The sequence below is a fragment of the Peromyscus maniculatus genome, chromosome 20, assembly GCF_049852395.1.
Source record: "Peromyscus maniculatus bairdii isolate BWxNUB_F1_BW_parent chromosome 20, HU_Pman_BW_mat_3.1, whole genome shotgun sequence".
In the NCBI taxonomy this organism is placed as follows: domain Eukaryota; kingdom Metazoa; phylum Chordata; class Mammalia; order Rodentia; family Cricetidae; genus Peromyscus; species Peromyscus maniculatus.
The window spans coordinates 18,412,011-18,429,625 of NC_134871.1; the positions used below are offsets into that span (position 1 = coordinate 18,412,011).

The window sequence follows — 17,615 nt, forward strand, 5'->3', positions numbered from 1 at the left end:
ATACCAGTAAAAACAAATTAAAATGTTTTAAAATATAAAGCTACAATTTAAACACCACACAAGAACTAAAATACAAGGAAAAAATGCCCTTACGCTTTTCCTTTCTGAAGATGAATCTCATCCGATCTTTGTGTTGAACTTGAAAAATAACTGTTGGCATTGGCAGAGTGATATGCGATCTTCACCTTGTCCCAGAAAGAGAGAAGAAAGAGTTTAAAATAAAACTTCTCAACAATTAATTTTCATTTATCACTACTTCAATTTTAGAAATTTTATCAATAGGAAAATGTGAAAATCCATCTTTTTCTTCTAAGATCTGTTATTCGTAGCAACATTAACTTTAAGAAAATCATCAAATCTTTATTTTTTCTATCCTTTCCCAATACCAATATCATTACCCAAGTCTACTGAATAGTTCTAGCCTTTCCAATAGTAGAATTGCAGCAGAAAATAGCAGCAATACAAACTAGAGATAGAGTTGTTATTATTATTAAACAAATGGACTTTTGTTGTGGAAAAAAAAACTCTTAAAGAAATTATCTAAATTACTTAGTTGTATGTTGGAAGTTACCCAAGCTAGTTAAATGCATAAGAGGGTGAGAGGACTTTATGCTTCTCATTAAGAATAATTATATTGTCCTTGAATAACTGTGTGAACATGCTCTGGAGCATTAGCATTTATAAACTGCAAATGACAATCTAAGCCTACATAGCCAGTACAAGATAACATCTTGTCAAATAGATTGAGTATTAAAGTGTGATTTTTAAATTGATTTATTATTTTCACACTCTTAAAACTGTCTTGAGAGACTAGTCCATAATACTAAAACTTCAAATGAATACTAGTACTCAATAGAGTATTTATTCATGGGTGTAAAAAAATCCAAAGTTTAAAAGTCATTAGTGGTAAGATGTATAAGCTTAGTAAACCTGTGGAGCAGCATAGTCAGTAATTTAAAATGACAACAAACAACAATTGCATTTACCATATACTACTAATACAAAATAAAAGATGACTATGAAATTGGATTTCTGATTCTACCTATGCAAAAACCCAAAAATATATTGTAGCATTAAGCCAAACTTTCATCTCATAACTGAGAAAATGTAATAAGATTTTTAAATTATTTTAAATTTTCTTTTTTCTGGTTATAATTACATCATAATAAAGAACACCCCCCCCCCTCTCTCTCTCTCTCTCTGTGTGTGTGTGTGTGTGTGTGTGTGTGTGTGTGTGTGTGTGTGTGTGTGTATGTGATGTTTCCCTTGGCAAAAGATTTGATTAGGGAAATAATTTTCTCTCAGACTGTCAACTTCCTACTAGAAGTTTACAGTATTGGAGATAACATTTGTGTTAAAATAGCAAGGACCTAATCTCATGAAATCATTTCTCATAAGGTTGTTAATATATTCAATAATTTTGATTAAAATAAGCGAAACACATTAAAGAGATTATAATAGTGTCTTCATGCTGTCCAAAAGCATCTTGCAGGTTCCCTACTTACCTTGTCCTTTGGGTGTCCAGTCTGGCTGAAATAAATAGCATAGCGGTCATCACCTCTGATATAAAATCTATAAACATCAGAATCTGGAGGCACCAAAAATCCACTGAAGCGTGCAACAAATACGTCTTGTTCCATGGGCCAAACATAGGAAGCAGAATCTATCCAACTGGCACCCAGGTACCCTGGGGTATGTTCATTGTATTCAAGTATGTCTTCTAGATGTACTGGCCGGCTGTTATTCCAAACCTCCATCTTTAGACCTCTTCCACCTACATATAATTGCAATAAATGAAATTGTTCACCAGGATAATGGTGCTGTATCTCAATGGCCTATTTGGTGGAAGTTACTGAGGTCCTGTGTCAGTTCATGTTTTTAGAGCATATATATATAAACAGTTACACGTACCCTAGATATGCCTGATCCTAGAGACAGTGCTTGCTATCAGAACCATCCACTGTTCACTTATTATTAATTTCTCTGAGTTGATAGTGCCATCCATACTAAGCATAGAAATGATAGTGTGGGTGATATGCATTTTAACTATTTTATACCTGGTTAATTCTTTAGGTAAGATGACAACATGTGGCTATACTATGCTGCTCAACTATATGGCTGATGCTTCACATAGCAAAGTCCCAAAGCTTCAAAATTCAAACCATTTGATTAAAAAAAAAAAAAAAAAAAAACTTGGCTTGATAATTTTCCCTAACGAAAGTTATCCAATAACTGGCTTGCAAAGCGTGGAGTGAAAGTACAGATACTGGTGTCTTAATATTTCTCTCAGTATTTGCTTTCTTTTGTTGTTGCATTTTAGAATGTTGATTCAGGGCTAAGATGTCACCCGCTTCTAGATTAGGTGTACCTACACTTGTAGGATAAACTCTAATATGTCACCTGCTTCTTGGATAGAATCAAAGAGGGAATATTCTCAATTAGGTGTAACTACATGTGTTAGATAAACTCTAAATTGTCACATTCTTTTTTCTTCTTTTTCTGAAAAATGTAACACCATCAGGTCAACACCTTCCTTCAGCAGTCTTCAGTTTGTTTGCCTCTGTTAGCTAATGCTCTTCATCTGAATTTGCTGAGGAGAAACTTGAGTACATCAAAGTCAGCCTTTTATGGTGTTAGTGGTCACTGATACACAACTTTCTCTGAATCATCGGTCATTAATATAAAATTTGTTTTGTAAATTGTAAACATTTTCCTTATATTCAAAGCAAAGAAGTCTAGGAGGTTGCAAATGATAATTTGTAAATGTGGTGATATTTTAATGGTGCTGAAATGTGATTTGTGATTTTATTTGTACATTAATAAATAAAATTTGCCTGAAGATCAAAGGCCGTTAGTGAGCCAGGAATAGAAGTCAGGTAGTGGTAGCCCACGCCCTTAATCTGATCACATGGCAGGCAGAGTCTCTGTGTGGTCAAGGACACAGCCAAGTGTGGTGACCCTTGAGTCTTTAATCCCAGTACCAACCATAGAGACCAGGAGGTCTGTATAGACAGGCAGTGATGAGGAAGTCATGTGGCTTGGCTTAGAGCCAATGAGAAGGCAGAACAGGAAAGCAATAAAACACAAGACACAAGGAAGAAGCTCTTTCTGGGGAAGTGATGGCAGCGAGGTGGTCAGATAAGGAAGTCGTTGCTCTTGCTCTGACCTCTTTGGCTTTAACTCTGTATTTGGCTCTGTGTTTCTTATTTAATAAGACCATTTAGAATTTTGTCTACAATTGGCGCCCAACGTGGCAAGAATTCATTAAAAAAAAACTGTTGGCCTCACCAATGGCATGATAAAGAATAGATTTCATTGTTTTCAAAATAAAAGTTGCTGCTCCATAGAGCCTTTCAAAGTTGCAGTATGCAGAAACAGGATTGCCATACCTGGCAATCTCAAATGCAACAATGGGAAAGTCTACAAAAGAACTTAGAGTGTCATTTTTATGCCCAGATCATTCTAGGACAGTCAGATTTAATCTCCCACATTTATACTTTAAGCACAAAAAGTTTTTTTAATAATTTTGATAAAAGCACTATTTTTGAGAATATAATTTACTTACATTTATCTCTTTTTCTTCCTCAGAACCCTCCTATACACTCCTTCTAACTCTCCTCCAAATTCATGGCCTCCGTTTTATTAGTTGTTATTGTATGCAGATGCATACGTGTGTGTGTGTGTGTGTGTGTGTGTGTGTGTGTGTGTGTGTGTGTGTATGGATATTCCTAAACAGACCCTGCTAAGTCTTTATACAGTTACTTGTATGCATGTTATTAGGGATGACCATTTGGTATTGGGTAATTATTTAGTGTGTTCTTCCCTGGCAATGACAATTTATCCTATGATCAGCATTCATTAGTTGCCTGTTAGTTGTGTAGGGTTTAAGCCTCATAGGCTGTTAAAATTTCCACATTGACTGTGCCTATATTCAGTAACCACAGTGGGATTTAAAGAAGCAAACCATTTCATTTTTTCTAATAAGGTCATGATATATCACAAAAAGATGTTAGAATTTAGGGTCAGTTTTCTCCAAGGTATAGCTTTGATGCAGCTATTTTAATATAAACATGCCCTTGGGTTCAGATGTTGTTCAATTAACAGAGTGTCTGTTATAAAAAATATCTATGGGCCTAGAAAATATAAACCAGAAGTCTTGTAGGAAATTTATTAAAATTCCTAAAAGTTAAATTAATATTTTTATACTAAGAATATATCTCAATAATAATTTTTCCTGCAAATACAGAAATTGGCATTCTCACTTACAATAGCTTACCTGGATATATGGTTTTGAGGATCTTAGGCTTGGGAGGAGTCTTGCAGTATATACTGTTTTCTGTGACATTCAAAATATCACAGGATTGACCTACAGTGAAACAAAATATAAAGCTGTTGCAAACAATCTTTATATGTAAAACACACTAGCCAGTCTTGAAAGGCTGTTAAAACCTTTTATTAGACTTAATTTTATTTTATGTTTGTTTTGCCTGAGTAGATGTTTGTCCACCACATGCATGCTTGGTGCCTGGGAAGGTCAGACAAGAGCATCAGATTCCCTGGAACTGGAATTATGAATGGTTGTGAACTACCATATAGGTGCTGGAAATTGAACCCAAATCTACTGTGAGAGCATTAGTGCTTTTAACCTCTGGACCACCTCTCCAGCCCTTGAAATTCTTTTTTAATTAAAAAAAAATGTATAACCAAATGACAAAGCTGGGGCTCTTATGCCCTTCATATAGTCTTCAGTGGACTCCTCATTCACCAGTTGTTACACTTCCACAAACGAAAATTGCTTCCTGGCAATATATCACAAATCTGAGACAGAAATTTTCTTTAAAAAAAATATGGGGAAAAGCTCCTAAGACTACATGTAAGTATAACATGTCACTTCTGGGTCCAAAGGGAAGCCTTTAATTTTGCTTTTTACTGATAATTGAACATTCAAGAAGTTCAGATTGTATGAAGGTACAGGATCCCTAGCCCTCTTAGGTGGAAACTCGGGGCCTCTATTGCAGTTCTTCAGCAGTTTGTATACAGTATTTTTGTAGGTAGACTGAGAGCAAAACAGACAAGGGTCCTAAGAGGAGCATTAACACTTCCATGTAAACACACTTGCACTTGGTAGAAGAGTCTGGATTTTAGACCCCAACACAGGCTTCACATAAGGCCAGGGCAAGGTGAGTAATTTTTGAAATAGCCATCACACTCTATAAAAAGTGAGGATGAGGAGAATAAGAAGGTGTTTTTACCAAGTTTCATTTGGTGGCCTGGAATATTTAAACTGTGGATACACCATTCGGGCAGAGTCATAGACTGAGTCCTTAGAAGGTAGCAAAAACCAGGAAAAGGGAGCTATAGTAGGGAATTATGGGCCTAGTGCATGGGCAGGAATCTGTCCCTTGGCTATCAAGTGATGTGATATCCTGACCCAGTTGGGGGAGCCCCACCATGGCATTGACCTAAACCCCATTAATAGCTGTGTACTTCCTCCCAAGCGGGATCCCGAAAGGACAAATTACAGTGGTGTGTCGGCAGAGAACGAGCCGCCATGGGCCTTTATAAATGGGTAGGAAACTCATTAATGCTGTTTCCAAGGCCAATATCACCAGTAGTCACTGCTAATGCTTGTAGAGTACAAGAAAAAGTGTAAGAGTATCCCCCGATAACAATTAAAATCCTCCCATTATTAGCAAACGCATTGAAAGGTAACTGCAGATAAAGAAGGGTGTTTAAGAAATATCCCAGAGGGTATCCTCAGCTGCAGTGAGGAAGTGGACGGTGGGGGGCAGTCAGGATGCTCTCTGATGCAGAACTTGGAGTTCAAATTCCAGTGGCACAAGGTTTCAGGGAGTGGGAAGAATATTAACCCCCAGAGCCAAATATTTAGTGAAAATACCCGGTACTAAATAGATGATAACAATGGTGAGAAGATAACTTTCCACACAAAGTCCTAAAGAACAGGCAGGATTTGATCTTATAAAGTAGTACAATAAAAAAAAAAGTATTAAAAAAATACCTCCAACTAGAACTCTCGCTGGGAGATCGGTCTGATCAAAGAAGCGTCCGTGGACTGTCAGTGTGGTGCCGCCTGCAAGGCTGCCTTTCGAAGGGGAAATCATCGTGACCTCTGAGGAAGGAATGCATATTGTGTAAAATGTGGTAACGGTCACACACAAATCCAATCTGCTTCTTTTTACAAAGATTGCCATGTATCCCTGTCACCATCGCTAACACAAGAAAGCTTGAGTGCACCTAAGGCAGACTGCCAAAGAAATGAATTCAGTCTTCCCCTGGTGCAGTCCAGCAAAGAGGCTGATAACACAGCTTTCACAGAGTCCTCTAGCAGGGAATGGTATGAAAAAGACCGTGGCCCTCAGAAGGTTGCAGTAGTAGAGAAAACCTGAGCTGAGCATAACCAGCTCCCAAAGAAAACAGGCAGAATTAAGGTCAAAGCACCTCTGTCCCCACAGGGTTTTGAAGAACACATATTTATGGGGCAACACATTGTTTTGGCAGGGTGTTATTATATAGTCCTGGTGGGCTTGGTACTCAGTAGTAGCCAAGGCTGACCTTGAGCTCACTGCAAAGCTCCTGCCTCAGCCTCACAAGTGCCAGAACCATAGGCAGGAGCTATGTTTTGTTTTGGACTGACATCTGATACTTTCTCAAAAAAAATGCTTTTAACTATGGATATATATATATATATATATATATATATATATATATATATATATATATATTACAGAAAAGGTTTAGCTTTATTATTAAAACAGCCCAGTCCAAGACATATGGTAAATCAGTGCTAATTGTTTTCATAAATATTTTTCTTCTTGTAGTTACATATAATCTGTAACATTTAACATGATCAAATTAGTAGGTGGATATCTTATTTTCTAAAATAACCTCAATCTCAGGACAATTATATTATTATTATTACTATTATTATTATGATGATATCACAGTTCTATACAGTAAATAAATTTGAAGGACAAGTCAAGATTTCCCACAGCCAGTTGATTTGAACACTCACACTATTCTCTCATTTTTAAAAATAATTTATTTACTGTTATTTTGTACACACTAGTGTTTTGCCTGCAACCATGTATGCCAGAATCAGATCCCCTGGAACTAGACAGCTGTGAGCTGTCATGTGGGTGCTGGAAATTGAACTTGGGTCCTCTCGAAAGCAGCCAGTGCTCTTCACCACTGAGCCATCTCTCCAGCCCCAGAATCCTTTATATTTTTAATGCCCTTGGAATTTCATCCTGTCCTTGGGTCACTCCTGATCTGGGAAGAAGGACAGTTCTTCTAGCAGACTTGATACTTGCTTTTGATACTCTCCTGGGAGTAGTTTAACCTGAGGTTTCCTCAAAATAATTAAATAAAATTAAAGTGTGCTAAGGGATTTTTGTGGACCACACTGAGAGCACAAACCTGAGAATACTTGGCATGTGGTTGAAATTAAGAGACTATTATCCCTTAACTCAACAACTAAAGTTGATGAGGGCATGTTTCAGTGCTCTCCCTGCTAGTGTGGAGAGTTTATTTTTCAACTTCACATTGAGAATAGCTTTGAGGGGTTCTAGCTCCTTGTCATGCCTTCAGTGACATTTTTCATTGTGGGTATTTCTCATTTACTAACAGTACATAAAATAATACACACCTGATCGGCATTACTATATTTGGTTGGGTGAAGTATACAAACACCTCTCTCACACAAAAGTGGGGGAAATGTCTCATACCTGCATATGTTTGAAACATTGAAATTTTATTGAGAGATGACACAAAATACGTCATTTTCTCTGGGAAACTCCTGTTGAAAAAAAAAGCAAAAGTTCTTTGTTTTTAAAATCACCTTTACTAAAGGATTTTGTTACTCAATTTGGTTACTACAATGGTAAAAAATTACATCATAGTCTGCAAGATAGCAGAGCAGAACCATCAAGGAAGACAATAAAATGTTTTACACCCCCATTTGCTTGTTGGTTATGCATACACATAGATTTTGGGAGAACTTACTAAACTGCACATTCCAGATATCTACTATTTATTATATCCAAATACTTTTAAAATAAAGTTCACTTTAGGAAATTTTTTTTGCAAAAGGATTAAACCAGAACTCTTCAGGAAGACTCCACTTTATACAGGTGAGCTGTTCTGCTTGCCACCCAGACCATCCCTTTGCATAGCGTCTCCCTGGGATCCAAGAACACCGAGTTAAGAGTGCTCAGTGTATAGTGTCATCAGATCTTCATATGTGAGGGAGATACACATCAAAGAATTAATTTAGTCAAGGATACAAAGCCAGTAAGAAAAAGCAGAACCAGAACCGCAGCCCAGGCCCCTTGTATCCACAGCCCAGGTCCGAACTAGAGATTGCATAGTACTCCCAGCCAGCCCACTCGGCTTGTGTGATAGTAAAAACAGTGAGAGCAAGATTTTGCTCACAAGGTTTAAATCATCCTTCACAAACACAGAGCTCTAATAGATGTATATGTTTTTGATAGACAGTCATAATTCCATAACTAGAAGGTTGAAAAGAATCCTGAAAATTAATACTGTTATGATAATTATTTCAATAAAGTCATGATTATAAAAGGTTAAGAAATTCAAATAATAATTTAAGAGCCAAACACAATGATCATAATCATAATACACTGAACTAGTCTCTGGAATAAGCCAAAAGTGGCTGAGACCAAAGGTGAACTCTGCTATCAATCTAACCCAGGTTTTACAATCTGCACTTTCAACACTGAAGTGTCTAGGAAAATACTTTGTTAAATTTGTCACTTAAGGAGACCATCTTAATTTGTCTATTTTCATATTATAAGCTTTTCAGTTGATTCCCATGATCTGAAACCATGCCAGCATCAATAACATTGTGTCTGGCCAGACACTGCATCTTAAAAATGAATGCTGCTTCTGAAGTTAACAGGAAAATTGCCTCCTGAAATAAAATTTGAATGTAATTTATTGTGGATGACACTGAGGTGATTTCCACTAATTTATTGATAATGACTAGGCATTTCTCAATTAAGACAGCCTCGTCTGAACCTTATCAGTTTGGAACAGATGTTGTTTGAACTTGGGGAAACAGAGCATCAAAGGTTGGGCATTCAAAGAAATGCAGAATGGATGCCAATATGGCCTTTAATTGTTTCATTTGATATGCGGGGGTGCTCTTAAAACTTGTAACATACTAATTTTATAACTTATAAAATGATTTAACACTTTTTAATAATACCATGTAATTTTAAACTGAAGATTTTATATGGAAAATGTCATATTTTAAAAGCTACCTTAAATTTCTAAGACTATTTTATATAGAAACATTGTTTTCTAAATTATATGTCATTAATGCAAAAATATCAGCCATAAATTTTCTTTTGTCTTTCTTTCTTTCTTTCTTTCTTTCTTTCTTTCTTTCTTTCTTTCTTTCTTTCTTTCTTTCTTTCTTCCTTCCTTCCTTCCTCTCTCTCTCTCTCTCTCTCTCTCTCTCTCTCTCTCTCTCTCTCTCTCTCTCTCTTTCTTTCTTCTGTTATTTTAGAGACAGGGTCATGTTTTGTAGCCCTGATTGTCTGGTATTCACCTTGTAGCCCAGGGTATCCTTGAACTTATGGTAAATCTCTTGTCTCAGGCTCTCTAGCACTGAGACTGCAGGCATGCACCACCATGCCCAGCTGGTCATTAACTTTAAAAAGAATGAAAATGAAATTAGAAGTCAGGACCACAGAATTAACAGTTTAATGGAGTGTTCTTGTCAACATTATGTGTGAATTTGAAAGCTTTAAAAATATTTTTTGAAACAGGGTTTCATTTTGTAACCCAGACCATACTGAAAGTTTTTATGTAGCCTAGATGGGTCTTAAACTTGTGACGATCCTCCTGTCTCAGCTTCTTGAGTGCTGAGGTTACAGGTCTGAGCTTTCCTGATCAGCCTTTGGTGGGTTTTTAGATGGAGTCCAAGCCTGTTGGTGCAGCAGGATTGATTTATGTATGCTGCACAATCATATTCTGCCTTGATCACTCAAACCATTTACTTTAGAGTAATTACTTCTTGGAGAGATGCATGATGGATTTGGCAATTAATGCTTTTTATATAGACTTAGAAGCAAGAATTCATTTTATTTCATCTTAGAAAGAATGAGATTGAGAACCTAAAATAACTCTATGTGGTTCTAGAAATCATTTAAAACTCAGTAGTGCTTGGTTTTGACACTGTTTTGTAAACTCTTTGGTAAAATTCTACTGCCTACACAAATTCTTTGGACATAGGTCTGTTCTTGCAGAAAATAGCTATTAAGTTACATTGATATTCACATTGAATAATTTTCAAAGATGTTTTCTAACACATTTGTGTATCTTCTACCCTGATTTGTGCTTGAATTATACTAATCTTCATGTTTCTCTTCCAGTCCACATTGATCTATAATAAAGTATCCAGCGTGGGCATCATTTTGTTAGAAAATTTTTGCTTCTATGTGTTTAGAACTAAATACAATGATAGTGAACCTTGTCCCAATTGTAATTGCAGTTCCATGCAGGGAGGGACAAAATCTGAATCCCTCCTTCAGCCTGTGACACTGACAGGAATGATACCATCTACTTTTATTATATTGCTGTCATTAATGTCACACTTTTAATCATTGAGTCCTTCTTCAATCAAAAAATAAATCAAAAGGCCTATGTATTATTGATTCACTATAACTTTATTAGTATCAGATACTAAACAGTATTACTCATTTGGATGTCTGTCACCTAGCTCATTTTCTCAATGAAAGACACTATGACATCTGGGACAGAACATTTCATGCACATTTGCTACATCATGGTCCTGTTCACAAGAGTCATTAGCATGCACAGTTTTCCTAACAGTCAGGAAATGCTGCCCCAACACACATCTTCAAATGTTCCCAAGAGTGCAGTAGCCCTGTTTGGTAAAACTCCTAGGTCAGAATTTTAGATAGTGAGGAGATGTGGTACTGAATGCTGAAACCCTCCATCATCATGGCAGAGTGCTGAAATGATATGCCCAGGACGTGGATTTAGACAGCATGCATTAGCTGGTTCTACACACTAGATACTTCTGATGAACTATTTAATATTCATCTCATTTTTTCCAGTGGGGAACAGGGTGAATGATAGCTTGCTTTATAGGTTCTTTGGAAGATGAAACTGGATAACGCAGGTAACATGCCGAACACCATTCCTGACATGATTTTATCATTATATACACCAAAAGCTTGCAGCACAATGAGATATGTACATTCTTATTTTTCTATCAATATTTGAAAGCATTTTTACTGGAATATGGGAATAGGAAATTTGGAAATAAATTCTGGTTTTACTCGAAGACAGAGCTCTATGTTATTAGTAGTGGTTCTAAGACACAGTCTTGAAAACTACATCACATTTTCAACATTCTGAGTATGGATATATTAAAGGAAAATATCAGGTAACATTAGTCATGACACTTTATTTATTCTTACATTAATTCAAAACAAATTTTATTTTTTTCTGAAAAGAACTACAATTAAATCAAAAGAGGAAAAAGACATAAAATGACACTTTTTCTGTCTCATAGCTACATTGTCCCTTTTCACTGTTTTTATAAGCTAGATTGACAATAACAGAAAGCATTTTTTGTGAGTCACAAGTTATAAGTGAACAGGAATCACAGACTCTTTAAATGTAAATTTTGGTGAAGAACATGATTAATCCTTTAATCTCTGCATCAATAGAGCAAAGTAAATATATACTTTATTTACCCATTTGAATAAATTATGAAAATTATTATTTACAAAATGGCCTACCTTCCATAATCACTATCTAAGATGAAGCTGACATTGTGATGACCTGGAATTAATTAAAATACACAATCAATTAAATTCTCAATCAGAAGAGAACAATAACTCTACATTAAAAGGCTGATTAAAATTTAGAGAAATTTATAAAAAAATATACTTGACCTATAAAGCCCTAATGAAGTGAAAATCGAATTATTTTTAAAGTATGTACAACATAAATTTATATAAGCAGGTATTTTGAGGTTGTAACTGGATAATCCGACAAAATACTATTACAGATGATGAATGATAAAAGATGGTATGTGTACTGCCCTGAAGGCCTTTCATTCATTCAAAAGCTATCAAGTTGTTTAGAGTTTTGGCCAGCAGTAGCAGGTACAATGAAAACAAAGTGCATGTCCTTCTTCTAACACAACACATTATCTCGGGGAGAGTAGAGCCAGTCAAGAGCAATGACACAGAGAACTAACCTTTATGATAATGTTATCACAGCAAAGAAATGGGAGGTTTGAGAATGGAAAACAGGGGTCTGAGAAAGAGTTCCTGGCCAACAATTTTATCTGAAATGTTCAGGCTAGAATGTTTACACAGGGCCTGAGACAGAAGGGTGGAAGCTCGCTCAAAAATTAAAAGCTATGTAATGGGAGCTGGAGGAGGCAGGAGAGGGTAATGGGGTAAATACGATAAAGTACATTATATGTGTGTATGGAACATCACAGTGAAACTCTTATGGATATCTATATGTGCTAATAAAACCTTAAAGAATTAAAAGATCTATATGTTTGGAGTATACACGGTGGGAAAAAAATTCCCAAGGGAAACCTTACTCCATCTGAATGGAGAGAGAGGAAGAGTGGATTGGTGGGGGTGGGGAATGGGGTAGAAGGGAGGTGGGGGAGGGCACAAGAGGACAGGAAGGAGGGGAAACTGGTCGGTACGTAAAATAAAATACAGGAAAAAAGAGAATGAAAAGTGAGAACATCAGAATACAAAAGTTAAGTATATTTTCTCTCCTTTGTGAGACAAAAACCACTAATTTTGCTGCCTTTCTGTTTCTGATCTCCATGAAAAGAAATAAAGAAGAAAAAAAGGGTGCTAAATTAAAGAATAAATACAACAGCGGAATTAGTCATGAATCCTCTGAGGGAGGAATGCAGTACAAAAGAAGAAACAAATTACATCTTGTGCAAACCTCAGGAAGAAACGAAGTTAGAGATTTGAGGGGAAAGTAACCTGGGGAATGTCGAGGAGGAACTAACCCAGGGAAGAGCCAGGCTGGAGAAGACGGCTGTCAACACTCACCAATGTAAGTCCCGGTTGTCTTACAAGTCGCAGACCCCGCGTCTCCATTGGGATGATCGAGTTTTAGACCATACCTAGCAAAGTAGATAAGCTTGCATCGAAATTCACATTGATTATTTGATACCATCACTCCCTAAAACATCTCATGACTTCACAGCACAGGTCCAGATGGCAGCTATTGATGCAACTAAAATTTCAGCAACATGAATCACTTCTCAGGCTTTACTGAAGATATTTCAATCAAATTCATTTATCAGTCAAATAGCTTATGATTAATTTTGGTATCTTTGCGAATGCTATTTTAAGGAGTTTAAAATACTATCAAGTGAAATAATGATCTCATAAAGCTATTTTTTAGTACAAAAGAACCCAAATAGTGTACTACATTAATGACATATAGATGTGTATAAGGAAGAAGCCAGTTACATAAATGAACATGAATTTACTACACACAAGATAATTATTACAACACATATAGGTATGCATTATTGTTTACAATTACTACTTAAAATTATTACATTCATATGAATTTTTATTTTGAAAATTATTCTAATTACTTACAAGTCATCAGAATGTGGTATGAGGAGTTCACAGGGCATTCCTCCAATATAAATTCTGTATAAATATTTTGTATTAGAAAAATCAAGTCATATTTAATAAATTATTTAAAATTTTACTTTTTACCAAACTCAGTGACTACCTTATTTTTTTCCCTCAGTCTCTTATTATTCATCATTCACTCCTTAAACATCTATTCATCATCACTATGTGTTAGTACTTGCTCTTGGCACTGGGACACATCTGTGAATGTGAGACTTCTCTATATTTTTGTGACAGACAATTTTCTGGGAACGATCACTAAATATGACAATCATGACACTTTTGGTATAAATTAAGCATGAAACAAAATAGGGACTTAGCCACTGAAAGTTTAATAAAGTCATATAAAAATATTTTTGTAAGTCTAATATGTATAAATTAAATATCAGAACACTCAATGTCATCACCAAATGCTTTTGGAAGCTCACAGTTGACAATTATTTTGTAATACCAGATTTTACAAAATTGTAATACCAATTTATTTTTTATAGTATCAGAACACATTACCCAGCTTCTGTGAACTCAATTCCAAGCTACATATAGATATGAACTATAAAATTTGATGACTTCTATTAGAAAAAAATGCTGATATTTTAAATGTACTTTTATGCGCAGTCCTTTTTTTTCATTTTCTCAAAGCAAAACATAATTACATAAATTTCCCCTTCTCTTTCCTCCCCCAGACCCTTCTATGTCGAAATTCCCCCTGCTCCCTTCCAAATTCATGACCACTTATTATTGTTACATATACGTATAAGTGAATAAATATATTTTATTAACCATTACAATAGGTTTCTTAATAAATAAAAAGAAAAATAAATCATTATTCCCAGTATGGAACTCTGTCAAGTTGAATTCTCCTTTTAACCTTCTGTCTTATTCCAACTAAATAATAAATTCAGCAACTAACATAGGCTCTTATTAGACAGATTTAGCCACTGTGATCATGCTATAATATAATAATTATTACCCTCCCATTTTCTTCCATTTTTAGATGAAGAAACCGAAGCAGAGATATGAAGTAGCTTGTCCACGTCTAGCTATTGAGGGATACAGTAAGAGTTCAAACCCAAGTGTTCTGTGTTCTCACATGTACTAATTCCCCTGGGTAGGAAAAGTATGTGTCTAAAATAGTACCCTATATGACCTTAAACATATATATATATATATTTTAGTATTTTTTCTTGTTGAAACTTCTAGGTCAAAACTTGTGAATAGTACAAGTTCCTCAATTCATTTGAGTGTCTTTTATGATTTGTGCCTACACCAGTTTAGGAAATTTGGCTGAAAGGTCTCTTCACTTTGTTCCTAGTACACAGGCCCTTTGCAACTCAGGTAGAGTAAGTGTCTTGGGAGCCCCAGGGTCATAATCAACAAGGTGCAGATGAGATCACTGACTGTTTGAGAATTCTCATCCTCTTAAGCAGGTGAAAGGTTCCGACACTTGCCTGTAACCTCTCAGATTTCCAGGCTACAAGGGTTAAGTAGGCTGACCTCTGAGGCCCCTTCTGAATGATTTTGTGATTTCATAAAACAGGTTTCATTGATTTCCTGTTATGGCACAGAAATAAATTCTAATGGTAGGGAAAGGAATCTCTTTTTTCAATTTTAGCTCTATTTGTTACTGTGTATGTGTGTATGATGTGCATCTATGAGGCTTTGCAGGGGCTGGGACTTGCATTCTTTCGTGTGGAGGTCAGAGGTCCACCATGAGCTCTGAGGCTCACACTCAGACAGATGGGCTGGGTGGCAAACACTTTGACCTGCTGAGCCATTTTCCTGGATTGGAATCTCATTTTGAAGCTTATAGCTTCCATTCCTAGAATCATTATAGGAAAAGATAAGTGAGAAAATTCTAATAGTTGTAATATAAGTCTTTCATAACGCTCAATTATACTGAAGCAAACACTCGTTACTTACACTGAATTGTGCACATAAAGTATTTCTCTTGTAATTATTTACATATATGTACATGTTCACTATGAAGGATTATAAAACAGTATATACTACCCAGTTTCAATTGTGAGTTCTGGCTCACAGCATGCCATAGTAATCATTTTGATTTCATTTAGTACAAATCTTTACATAGTTTGGAAGACTATATAATGTAAAATTGTTTTCTATAACCTTTTTAGTATTTAGCAAATCTTTTAACTACTATACAAATTGTAAATTGAATTTATCCATCATCTGTCTAATACCAGTATTCAGCAGGCCTGAAGCATCCTGAAAACAATAGTATGGCATCTACACTTCCTTAGGTAGGAAATGGAGACCTTTCTGTCTTTTGAGAAAGGGCTGACGGAACCCCACATATGCTACAGGAAAACACTCAAGCGACAGCAAAGATCTCCAACCCAAAATGTGTCAGTTGTTTTCTGACTAGCCAGTGCTATTATCTTCTGGCCCACAGCTAGTAAATCGAGTAACCAAGACTAAAGCTCTGGCTGCTCAGGAGCTGTTGACTGTTCCTACTTTCCATACTCCCCCCATATCAAAATACAGTAGGAGGGTGTAGATTTGTGTTAGAAGCGTTGAAGTCTACTACTAACCTTCACCGAGCTATGCATGCCAGGCCTCAGGTATGTTCACCTGAGTAAAATGTGGCTGGATAAGTAGTAAGGTTCTCTATTAATTAAGTTCTCTGGCTATACCCCAATTATTACTGGACATCACCTTCACAGAAAAAGGAGTGATCTCAGACCAGAAAAGAAGGAATCTGCTATACTCTGATTTTTTCCTCTGTAACTGAAACCCTGACCAGTTCCATCCAATTATAGTCGGCTTTTATATCACTAAGACTTTATTACTTTTAGAATATCATGTTTCATCTATGAGTTATAAGATTATTGTAATATTTCCACAATAACGGATTACCTCAAAATCCTAACATTTCTTCCATTTGAGCTCAATGCAGTATTACTTCCGTAGACGTCAGTGAAGAGCCTGCCTTGAATTGTTATTAATGTACCTAAAGGCAAAACAAACCAAATCTTCAAATTGGTTCTGGTTGAGAGTATCTATGTGTACATTTCATTCCAAAACATTATAGATTATCCCAATAAAATTAGAATCCAGGTCTGTAGGCGCCATGTCGGGCCACGAAGGTGGCAAAAAGAAACCCCTGAAACAGCCCAAGAAGCAGGCCAAGGAGATGGACGAGGAAGATAAGGCTTTCAAGCAGAAACAGAAGGAGGAGCAGAAGAAACTCGAGGAGCTAAAAGCCAAGGCCGCGGGCAAGGGACCCCTGGCCACAGGTGGAATTAAGAAATCTGGCAAAAAGTAAGCTGTTCCTCATATGTGAGATGATGGTGAGCCTCTTCCATTCCTATTTAAACATCTGGATTCCCTGCCATAACATCTTTACCACCTACAGCTAGAATGAAGTGTTATCCTGGAGCCTGCTAAACATCTGGATTCCCTACTATAACATCTTTGCCACCTATAGTTAGAATGAAGTGTTATCCCGGAGCCTGCTGTACATTGTAATAAACTTTTGTAAAAAAATTATAATAATAAATAATACAGTGGCTCATTGTCTCTAGTGTTCAGCAATTCCTACCTCAGCTGTGAATTTAAAGTAAACTCAGTCCGAAATCCTACCAGAGCTGTTTCATCTCTGTTGTACTCTGAATTCTGTATCACTTTGAATTAATTAAACCAACTCATTAAAAGGCAAAAAAAACCCTAAAATCCAGACAGATATTGATTGCTAAACACTATTTTTCAGTATTGTTTTGAAATAGCTAAAAATACAGCAAAACATGAAAGAATATCAGTAAAGAGTCATATATTAATGTGTTATAAAATGAATAACAGGATAAATTTCTTAATAAATATTACTTGAGTCAGTATTTGACTTACTTGGAAAGAAAAAAAGTCCCACTTTATCCCAAATGTTAA

At 36.0% G+C, this 17,615-nt stretch overlaps 2 protein-coding genes across 4 annotated transcripts in view; one reads left to right on the forward strand and one right to left on the reverse strand.

Annotated features, from left to right (window-relative positions):
• The window catches only part of Pkhd1l1 (PKHD1 like 1), a 149,068-nt gene that overhangs the window by 116,137 nt on the left and 15,316 nt on the right, over positions 1-17,615 (reverse strand). For 2 of the 3 annotated variants that reach the window (XM_042264702.2, XM_006978701.4), the window contains exons 6-14: positions 16,590-16,683; positions 13,674-13,727; positions 13,113-13,186; positions 11,817-11,859; positions 7,746-7,816; positions 6,020-6,130; positions 4,277-4,366; positions 1,506-1,774; positions 94-185 (exon numbers count right to left, since the gene is read on the reverse strand). In XM_042264702.2, the coding sequence (XP_042120636.2) occupies positions 94-185; positions 1,506-1,774; positions 4,277-4,366; positions 6,020-6,130; positions 7,746-7,816; positions 11,817-11,859; positions 13,113-13,186; positions 13,674-13,727; positions 16,590-16,683 (898 nt within the window). The remainder of the gene's footprint in view (positions 1-93; positions 186-1,505; positions 1,775-4,276; positions 4,367-6,019; positions 6,131-7,745; positions 7,817-11,816; positions 11,860-13,112; positions 13,187-13,673; positions 13,728-16,589; positions 16,684-17,615) is intronic. The other variant, XM_076555796.1, reaches the window with a different exon arrangement.
• LOC121824272 (translation machinery-associated protein 7) lies at positions 16,796-17,143 on the forward strand. Its single transcript, XM_042264705.2, has one exon. The coding sequence runs from the start codon at positions 16,804-16,806 to the stop codon at positions 16,996-16,998; it is 195 nt and encodes a 64-aa protein (XP_042120639.1). The 5' UTR covers positions 16,796-16,803; the 3' UTR covers positions 16,999-17,143.

Coding starts and splice junctions, on each gene's coding strand:
- LOC121824272 (XM_042264705.2), top strand. CDS start 16,804: ATGTCGGGCCACGAAGGTGGCAAAAAGAAACCCCTGAAACAGCCCAAG.